At 45.7% G+C, this 10,860-nt stretch overlaps 1 protein-coding gene across 1 annotated transcript; it reads left to right on the forward strand.

Moving 5' to 3' along the window:
- The first annotated feature begins 237 nt into the window (after positions 1-237).
- Trim58 (tripartite motif containing 58) lies at positions 238-9,798 on the forward strand. Its single transcript, XM_027427377.2, has 6 exons — positions 238-657; positions 2,544-2,639; positions 4,145-4,375; positions 5,242-5,264; positions 5,361-5,461; positions 9,209-9,798. The coding sequence occupies exons 1-6, from the start codon at positions 238-240 to the stop codon at positions 9,796-9,798; spliced, it is 1,461 nt and encodes a 486-aa protein (XP_027283178.1).
- Positions 9,799-10,860: the final 1,062 nt, after the last annotated feature.

Here is a 10,860-nt window from a genome sequence, read left to right on the forward strand (position 1 = left end):
ACAAAGCTGGTGGAAGAAGGAATAGAAAAAAAATAGAAAAGGAGCTGCTGAATTTCTGAGGAGGTGACGGTCCCTGGACTTGTTGCTGTCACCAGGAGTGGTTCTTTTTGGCTGCTGGATCCTGGCCAGCCCAGGAGATAACATCCCTAGGGCCTGCTCCCCTCCTTATGGGTTTCCTTTTTTTTCTGTGCAGACCGCTAGGGCAGTAGGAGCTGCTGCCACCTTCCAGGGAGGGCCATGGCCGCGGCTCCCGGGGAGCGGCTGCGAGAGGAGGCTCGGTGCTCCGTGTGCCTGGACTTCCTGCAGGAGCCCATAAGTGTGGATTGCGGCCACAGCTTCTGCCTGCGGTGCATCTCCGAGTTTTGTGAGAAGTCGGACAGCGCTCAGGGCGGCGTCTACGCCTGTCCCCAGTGCAGGAGTCCCTTCCGGCCCTCCAGCTTCAGGCCCAATCGGCAGCTGGCCAGTCTGGTGGACAGCGTGCGGCAGCTGGGGTTGGGTATTGGACACCCCGGGACGCGCCAGTGCGCGAGGCACGGTGAGGACCTGAGCCGCTTCTGCGAGGAAGATCAGGCAATGCTGTGCTGGATCTGTGACACTAGCCCTGAGCACCAGAGCCACCGCACTGAACCGCTGCAGGAGGCTGCCAGCCGCTACCAGGTGAGACTCTGCTCAGGTCCCCGAGAGGAAAATAGGGAGAACCTGGGGCAGGTTAACCTGGGAATTGAAGGGACTAATTCTCCAAACAGATCCAAAAGGTGCGACTAGTTTCCTAAGTAACTCCCAGGCGCCTTCCTTCCCTGGTCTCCCCATCTTTATTGGCTCACACTCACCTAAGCTGCCTGAGGCTTTTGCCCCTGGGAACCCCAGGGCTGGGCTTCTGTTAAGCCCAGCCTCTGGTCACAATGGGCCACGTGCCGCCTGTGGTTCGCCCCCTGCTGAGAGCACTGCTGGCTGCTCAACCAAGAGGGGCTCCCTATTGCTTCCAGTCTCAGTGTGTATTAACATCCCCCTATGCGCCCCTACACCTCGGAACCGCAGAAGGCTGACCACTCATCTTCCTCCAAATTTGCCGGAAACGTTTTAAGTGCATTGAAGTTTCCAACTTCCTGAACAACCCTTACCAGGGATGCCAGTGTGGTCTTCCTTCCGTTGGCACCCTGATGGAAGGAGCAGTGGCTTCTTAAGATGTTTGCTGGTTTATTTTCTCTAAAATTAAAAATTGGGGTATTTTTCTCAACTTACTGAAAATCTTTCTCTTCCTCTTGGTTTTGTAAGAATTCAGGCATGGGTACTTTTATAAACAGATTTAAAAATTATGATCCTACCTGTGTAAGTCCTGAAAACATCACACAGCTTGGCTAGCCAGACATTTCTGATACTATTTTCTATAAATATTCTGTGGCTTTTTTTTAAATTTCAATCAAATGCCAAATAAACACTATGTAGGCCTTTCTGCCAATCAGCTATGGCTGTCCAAGGCCCCTGCTAAGCGTGCACAGCTCTTATCCTAACCAAACACAGATCCAGCAGAATCCGCCCTGTCACTGTTGTCCCCTGGGCCTGCCATGCTGTTTGTCACATCCTTGGTGTGGCTCATGGTTTCTTGGGGCTGACAGAGCAAAATGTTCCCACAGCAAAACAAATCCCACCTCAGTCTTGACAGGCACTACCACAAGTTCCAAGGCTGTTTTATATGCACATTCTACAGAGCTCTATAGCAGCTTCCTTTCTAGTGGAGCCATGTATATGTAGGATTTATTGATTAACTTTTATGGTGGGGTTCATGTATTTTCCTTCCCAAAGCATATTTGTGTATGTGTTCTCTGTAATCAAGTATACATATGTGCCTCCTGCAGGGTCCTATTGCTGAAGGAAATGAAGTTTTTGTTATACCCTCTCCACTCCTTGGGTAGGGACACTTGCTGGCAACATGCCAGTCTGAGTTTGAGCCCTAAACCCACATGATGGAAGGATAACTAACTCCTGCAAGTTGTCTCTGAGTTCCATGTGTCTCTGGCACTCTTGTGGACACACACACACACACACACACACACACACACACACACACTTACACTAAAAAATGTAAAAAAAATAAGCTCTTAAGTAATAAATAAGAAATTTCATTATACTTCAATCTATCAACAGTGGATGGCAATTCCTCTACTGCATCATAGTTTTTTATAAATTCACTGTAAACATCTTCTTATTCAAAATTGGCATTATATTTTATAAAATACAACTATCACCATAATTGTATTTCTAACCATTAAATATACTACAACAGCTTATTTGTGTTCTATTGTTTCTTTATCTTTTCACCTCACATTTTTACATTGGAAAGAGTAACATAATGAAAAATTCTTAGGTACATCTTGGTGTCTGGCACCAGACAAGGTATCTGCCAAAGGTATCTTCTGAGGTTAGTGAGTACTGAGTTAAGCCAGCTGGGGACTCCCCAGCTGCTCTTGGTACTTTACACCCAAGTAAACTAAAGGCCGCCTGAGAGTTCATCTGCGGTGGTCTTGTGTTGTCTTCCCAAACAGAGGATGCTCCAAGCAGCTTTGGAACTTGTGAGGAAGGAAATGGAAGAGGCTCTGATGCAGGAGACTAACGTGGGGAAGAAGACTGTCATTTGGAAGGTGAGGACAGAACTGTGGCTTCAGGGAGCTCTCAGGCCAATGGTGTGAGACATTTTTAACTCTCTCACACTCATGATCCAACTCCTGAGTTGCTATCTCCTCCAGAAAGCATCACGGTGCCCTCCTGGGCCAACCTGTTCCTATTAAATTCTGTTGGTATGACCTGACTTATAAATAAGTAGCTTTGCTCTCTGAATCTTACCGCCAAACTCACTGCTATACGCCAACCACCTCAATCCATGATTCACAAACAGATCTATGAAATGAATGACAATCAATGCTACACAACATGTATAACAGAGTACAGAGAACAGCAACCATCCCAGAAGGACGGTCAGCCATCTGCAGCCACACATCCTCACATTGCACCTCACCCAGCCTTTTTTCTTTCTTATGTATCTCATTTGCATACGTGGATTCAGTGTTTCTGAACTTGGGTTATCTCCAAATGAGCACATATTGGAGCATGCTGCTGCCACTTACTGGGCAGAGATACAGTAACCCATAACAAAATATCCCTTGGATCTCTTTAGGAGTTGTAGACCTTAAGGTGGAAACCAGGATAATGGTCTGAATCTAATGTGTGAGCCAGCACCTGAGGGACACTTAGCTCTTTCTTGGCTGTGCAGAAAATGTTTACCGCCATCAGCATCTAGTACAGTACATTTGGAGCCAGGGCTCAGGGGCTAAAGTGCTTGTCATGCAACCATGAGGACCTGAATTTGGATCTCCAGCACTCACATCAAAATTTTGGGGTGGCAGTGCATGCCTGGAACCTTGGTGCTGGGATTGGGCATGCAGAGACAGGCAGATTCCCAGGGATTGCTGGACTGCCTAGCCTAAACAGTAAGAGCAGGGTTCAGGGAGAAGCCCTGCCATTCCAAATGAGGTGGGGGTGGAGGACAATTGAGGGAGCTACCTAAAGTAAACCTCCGGCCTTTACATTCAGGTGAACACACACACACACACACACACACACACACACACACACACACACACACACACACACGGGCACTAAAAAGAACATCTGCTCTTAATCTCAAGCTTTTCACAGTTCTAAATCTGGGTTTCTTTAATCTCTCTGTTGTTTCTAGTAGATACAGTGGCTGGTAGAATAAATAGTAACTAGTATTGTATGATGGCTGGACACTGTTCACAGATGAGCTGATGGTCACCAACTGCCCACCCCACCCCGACACTTCTCTCTATTTCACATATGATCCTGAAGCTTGTATCTGGAAATGCTTGCCTTCAAATCTATGTCTAATTGAGATCCTGGGTCCAGTAGCCTGTTTCCAGCTGTTGCTGTGCCAGCCTCCTATCCCCCATACAAATGGTTCTGGCTTCTGCATGCTCTTAGAACACAGCCAGCAGTCAGTTCAAGGGAAAAGCAGAGACGACTCCGGGCATGCCCCCCTTAGCTCCACTGCCCCACACTTGAAAGCAGGAGGCCCCAGTAGCACCTCACAGCATCCTCCATGACCCAGCCTGCTGTGACTCCACAGGAGAAGGTGGAGATGCAGAGACAGCGCTTCAGGTTGGAGTTTGAGAAACACCGGGGCTTTCTGGCCCAGGAGGAACAGCTGCAGCTGAGGCGGCTGGAAGAGGAGGAGAGAGCAACCCTGCAGAGACTACGTGACAGTAGGAACAGGCTGGTCCAAAGGAACAAGGCCCTGAAGGAGCTAGCTGAAGAGCTGGAAGAGAGGAGCCAGCAGCCAGCCCTTGGGCTTTTGGAGGTGAGGCAAGCTCCTGGGGTGTAGGCAGAGGTGAGGCTAAGGGACAGAGATGAGATCTTGTCATCTGGATACTGCACCTAGGCATGCTTGTTCTTAGTGAAAGAATGTAGAACTGATATAGAAGGCAGGAGAATCTGAGGGGACCCTTTAACAAGTGAGTGTTCACAAAAAGTTATGTGTTGACTATCTTTAGATTTTATGTGATTCATGTACATTATACACACACACACACACACACACACACACACACACACACACACACACACGCACACACACTTCTTTTAGCAGAGAAAGTGCCACCAGATATTAATGGTGTCCTTTCTCATCAATGTAGATCAAATGGTCAGCTTTGATGTGATGGATCAAAGAATCAGACACTTATTATTCCTTACAAAGACATTAAGGGTAACGTGTGTGTTGTGTGTGTGTGTGTGTGTGTGTACCTCAAATACACCCTTCAGATATTTTGATGCCTTCCCCCCAAATATATCTTCATCTAGTACAGGGTCTAACTCTACCAAAAGATCCAATTGGCAGAATTATCAATGCAGAAATAGCTAAACTGATAGATTTTGGGGGAAACAGATGTAAAGTGTGTGCAGCATGATTCTATTCCAATTACGACGGGGTGATTTGTCACTGAGACTATTGGCTGTTGAAATCCTGAGACTTCTGGCTGTTTAAAGCCCAAGATTCTTGACGTTTAAAGCCGATTATTCCTGTAAAGAGCAGGGGTTTGTTGTTCCTCAAAGCTTCATCTTAGGTGTTAGCAACTTTCAAATATTTCTACTGACGTCTTTACTGTGCCTCTGCCTGACTTCAGAAAGAAGTCAGAGGCCTGACTTATCTTTCCTTTTCCTTTCCAGGGAGTGAGAGGAGTCTTGTCCCGGTATGTTTCATTTCTGAATCAGGGTGGGGTGGCTGGTGCAGGGGAGGTAGGCCCCTGGTGACCACACTGACACCTGTGGGCTCTGCATATTTCCAGAAGCAAAACTGTCACACGACTGGAACCAGAGGCCATCCCCTTGGAGCTGAAGACGGTGTGCTGCATCCCTGGTATGAGGGAGATGCTCAAGAAATTCCAAGGTAAGTATCCAGGTCCTCAGATCCGCTACCTCCCTGTTACAAAAAGAATGAGAGACAGGAAGAGGTCAAAGGAAGTTAGTTTGGGCCAGAACTTGGGAAAGGAAAACTCCCAATCTCTCTCCATGTTTGCCTGTAAAAGTCTCACAATGTGTAGAAAAGATAAATGAAGACCAGGGTGCATACGTGAAAGAGTGCATGAGTGCATTCATGGGTGTATATGCATGCGTGCACAGACTCAGCTATTAGATACATCTTTTCCTCTGGCTCCCAGGTTCTGTCCTTTTCTTACCCAAAGCATGGCTGCATTTTGTAGAGAGACTGTTGGTTCCTGGGGCAGGCTCTCAGTGCAGCTGACTCTGTGCATGTCACGTGGAGGTAACAATCAGAGCCCAAAGTCCTAGAGGCAAAAGTCAGCCAAGACTTATTTGAGAGCATGCTGTCATGAATGGACTATGGGGACCCAAAGCTTAACCTCTGCCTTGGTGCTTGTCATCAGGTATAAGGCCAAATAAAGCAAAAATTATCATTTTTTTCTCCTTTCATTCTCTCAATGACTTCAGCACCTTTGATCACTGAAATGTGTTAGGTTTTCCCTCTGACAGTTGATCAGTGTCCCAGTAGGTTCCCTAACTAGGAATCTAACATAGTTCCCTTTCTGAAGAGTTCAGCCCAGAGACAATATCAAGCTGACAGTCCACCCCAGAGGACTGACACCCGCCACCAACAAGTAGATTGTGGCCTCCATTTTAAGGGTTTTTTGTTTGTTTGTTGTTTTGTTTTGGTAAGTATACAAAGCAATGGGTTTCTTTATTTTAAAAGTGATTTCTTCATTTATTTTCTGTATGAGTTGTTTTGCCTGCATCATGTGTGTACAGTGCCCTTGGAGACCAGATGAGGGCATCAGATCTCCTGCAACTGGAGTTATAGATGGCTTATGGGACACAATGTGGGTGCTGGGAACAAAACCCCAGATTCCTGTGCTCTTAGCCACTGAACCATCTTTCTATCCCCAGCGATGGGTTCTTTATGACATTTTCATACATGTGCATCATTGTACTTTGCTTATACTCAATCCCATCCCCACTGGGACCCCCTTACCTCCTGTCTGTCTCTGTCCCTCGCCCAAATATCTCCCCCCCCCCACTTTTTTCTTTCATGTCCTACAGCTGGATAGATGACATATTTCCCATTACCAATATCAGAGCTCTAGGCCTTCAATTAAGGTCTTTGATTTCTTTTGAGTTGATTTTTGTGTCAGCTAGATGATAAAGGTCTAGCTTCACTCTTCTGCATGCAGATATCCAGTCTCCCTGCTGAAGAGACTCTCTCTTTTTTTTTTTTTCAATGCATGATTCTGGCATTTTTGTTGAGACTCATTTGGTTGTAGTTGTGTGAGTTTACCCCTGGGTCCTCTCTTCTTTTCCACTGCTCTGCACACCGCTGTATAGCACTACACTATAGTCCACTGTATCAGCACTATACTCATCTTGTCACTATGGCTCTGTGGTATAATTTGAGATCAGGTATTATGATGCTTTCAGCATTGCTCTTTTTGATCAGGGCTGCTTGAATTCTCTGTGTCCCATGTGCTTCCATATAAATTCTGGGATTGCATCTCCTATCTCTAAGATTTCTATTTGAAATTTGGTCGGGGATCATAGTAATCTGCAGACTGTTTTAAGTAACATAACCATTTTCATAATAATAATAATAATAATAATAATAATAATAATAATAATTCTGCCAATCTCTGGGCAAGGAGGTCTTTCCATCTTCTGGTGGTGTCTTTCAATTTCTTCCCTCAGTGCTTTAAAGTTTTATTTGTAGAAGCTTTCACCTCTTTGGATAGGTTCATTTCTGTAGTTTTGGGAGGACTTTTGTTATTATTTTTTGTTTTATTTTGGCTTTTTAGAAACTACCGTGCATGGTATTTTTCTCTCTTTCTCATTAAGATCATTGTTTGTAGATAGAAAAGATACTGATATTGGATGTGAGTTTTATATCCCACCGCTTTGCTGAAGGTGTTTAAAATGTCTAAAGTTTTCTGGTGAAGTCCTGAGGGTTTTTAAAATACATTGATTATACCACCCGGAAATAGGAATAACTTAATTTCTTTCTTCAAATTTGTTCTCTTATTTCTTTATCTTGCCTTATTGCTCTGGCTAAGACTTCAAGCACTACATAGTGAGGACTGTGTGTATTCTTTTCTCATCTCTGACTTTAAAGGAAACGCTATGTTTATCTTCTATAACCTTTGTTATGTTGAGGTATCATGAAGGGATGGATATTCAGCATCATGAAAGGTCCTTCCTGTATCTGTTGAGATGATCATGTGATTTCTGTCCTTAGGTCTATTTAAGTACTGGTGTCTTAGTTGGGGCTACTGTTGCTGTGATCAAAGTTCATGACCAAAAGCAAGTTGGGGACGAAAGGGTTTATTCAACTTATGTATCCACATCACAGTTCACCATCAAAAGAAGTAAGGACAGAAACTCAAGTAGGGCACAAACCTGGAGGCAGCAGCTGATGCAGAGACCATGGAGGGATGCTGCTTACTGACTTGCTCAGCCTGCTTTCTTTTAGAACCCAGACTACCATCCCAGGGATGGGATGGACCCTCCCCCTTCAGCCACTAATTAAGAAAATGCCTTACAACCAGATCTTTTGGAAGCATTTTCTCAATTGAAGTTCCCTCCTTTCAGATAACTCTAGCTTGTGTCAAGTTGACACAAGACCAGCCAGCACAGCTGGGTTGCTTATACTAATTTGTGTATATCAAACCATCTTTTCATAGCTAGAATGAAATGAACATGGCAATGGAATATGGCATTCTTAATGTGTTCTTAAATTTGGTTTGAAAGTATTTTACTGAAATTTTCTGCATCCATTTTCATTAGGAAAGTTTGTAGTTTCCTGTTGTGTCCTTCTCTGGGTTTGGTATTAGAGTGATACTGGCTCCATCGAATGAGCTTGGTAGCATCCTTTCCCATTCTTTTTTATAGAACTGTTTGGGAGTATGTTAACTCATCTTTAAATGGCTGGTAGGATGGCAGTGCAGTTGATTGGTCCTGGCCCGTATTTCTGATTGATCATTTGTCAGCAGAGTTTCTCAGGACTTCCCTCCTCAGGGCCAATTAATCCAATTAATTTGTGAGGCCTGCTTGCAGAATACAGGGAACACCACTTGGCTACTTATTGTGAAGGAGTTACAGAGCATGCAGAGGGACAGGCAGACACAAAAGATGAGTGAGGAGAAAGGAGAAGAGGTTCAGCTTCTGCTCCAACCCTACCCCTCCCCACACCAGACTCCTCCTTCCAGGAACCTCTGTGTGGTTAGCGCTCTGGAGGCCAGACACTCTGGTATTTTCCTTTGCACACAAACAATGGGTTTAACTGTGTCATTGGGCAATGGAAGTCCCAGTGTCTAAGACAGAGTTCTGTGAGTCCCAACTCAAGGCTTTTTCCAGGCTCAGCTTTTCTGGATGAGAGAAATGAGAAACTGTTTGAAGGTTCTTAGTGGTGTCCCTCCGAGATTTTACCTGCTGGAACTGAAGCTCAGTGATACCATGCAAGGCTTTAGAGTCCATCCGAAGCACAGTAGAATAAATGTAGGCAGGGAGGGAAGGAGGGAGGGGGGAAGGAGACAGGGGAGGGAGGGGAGAAGGAGACAGGGAGGGAGGCAGGGGGGAGGGGGTAAGGTTTTACTAGGCCTTTCTGCTCATTTTCATGCTTGGCACAACTCCACAGTGGATGTGAAGCTGGACCCCGCCACTGCCCACCCCAGCCTGCTCTTGACGGCCGACCTTCGCAGTGTGCAGGATGCGGAGGTCTGGAGAGATGTCCCAAGCAACCCTGAGCGCTTTGACACCTGGCCCTGCATCCTGGGCCTGCAGGGCTTCTCCTCTGGGAGGCACTACTGGGAAGTCATCGTGGGGGAAAGGGCAGAGTGGGGGCTAGGGGTTTGCCAAGACTCGGTGACGAGAAAGGGGGAAACTACACCATCTCCAGAGAACGGTGTCTGGGCCATGTGGCTGCTGAGAGGAAGCGAGTACATGGTCCTGGCCTCTCCCTCGGTACCTGTGTTCCAAGATGAGCGACCTCGTCGCATTGGGATCTTTCTGGACTACGAAGCAGGAGAACTCTCCTTCTACAACATCACAAATGGGTCTTATATCTACACGTTCAGCCATCTCTTCTCTGGCATTCTCAAACCCTACTTTTTTGTCTGTGACACGACTCCTCTTATCTTACCTCCCATGACAGAAGCAGGGTCTGGAAACTGGACTCCCAGGGGTCTCCTTGATCTCGCTGCTGCTGTTAGAAGCGAGGAGTACTAAAACCATCCAGAAGTGCTATGCTTCACAGGAGTCCCGGATGGATGGGGAACATGGCTGTGCCCTGCTTCAACGAACCACAGCAACACCATCTCTGCAGGCTTGTTCTGTGGAAATTCTCCAGTGGGGACTACGGAGTGGATCCAGGGTGGTTTACATACTGAGGAACTATGTGGAGTGAGTGACTTTGAAAGGACATCAGGCTCATCAAACCCTGTTGCCAGAGATCTCGTCTTTCCTTGGAGCATGTTCACAGTAATAAGCTAGAATTAAATGAGATTGCCCGTTCATCCTCAACAGTCCAAATATTAGGATTTAGGAATAACAATTCTACTTGATTCTGTTTGCTTTATTTTTTGAGACACAGTCTTCCTGTATAGCCACGGCTGTTCCCAAACTCTTGCCTCAGTGTCTTGGGCGCAGGTGTGCACCATAATGCTTGGGTGAGAAATGAGATTGCTTTAAAAATAACTGGATATTATTCTAGTGAGACCCATAATTCTGAAACTTTTTTATTTTTCTTTCCTGATTACATTCTCCCTCTTTTGCTTTATGTCTCATCCTGCTTAGTCTTACAGTTCCTTCTAGATTAATATATTCATTAATAGAATTATTCCTTTGTAGCCTTGTATTTCCTAGTACCATAGTAGATTACTTTCTATCTTATTTTCTGTTATTTATTTATTTATTTATTTATTTATTTATTTATTGTCCTTTGAGACAGGGGTTCTCTGTGTAATTGCCCTGGTTGTTCTGGAACTCACTTTGTAGACCAAGCTGTCCTAGAACTCACAGAGATCTGCCCGCTTCTGCCTCCCGAGTGCTGGGATTAAAGGCATGCACCACCACTGTTCTGCGTTTTCTTTTAAAAAGATTTTATTTTTCTGTGTATATGTGTGTAAGTCTGTGCATGTGTATGCTACATCAATGCAAGCGCCAGCAAAGGCCAGAAGAGGGTGTCAGATCCCTGCAGCTGGAATTACAGGCAGTTGTGAGCTGCCCCCGCATGGGTGCTGGGGACTGAACTCCATGCCTCTGGAGCAGAAAGCCGTTTTAATCACGGAG

This window comes from Cricetulus griseus, chromosome 7 (genome assembly GCF_003668045.3).
Source record: "Cricetulus griseus strain 17A/GY chromosome 7, alternate assembly CriGri-PICRH-1.0, whole genome shotgun sequence".
Lineage (NCBI taxonomy): Eukaryota > Metazoa > Chordata > Mammalia > Rodentia > Cricetidae > Cricetulus > Cricetulus griseus.

Bases quoted from the DNA above. Each gene is read 5' to 3' on its own strand.
- Trim58 (XM_027427377.2), top strand. From the start codon at position 238: ATGGCCGCGGCTCCCGGGGAGCGGCTGCGAGAGGAGGCTCGGTGCTCC. The intron at 658-2,543 runs GTGAGACTCTGC...CTTCCCAAACAG, and splicing joins AGGCTGCCAGCCGCTACCAG to AGGATGCTCCAAGCAGCTTT. The intron at 5,265-5,360 runs GTATGTTTCATT...GCATATTTCCAG, and splicing joins GTGAGAGGAGTCTTGTCCCG to AAGCAAAACTGTCACACGAC.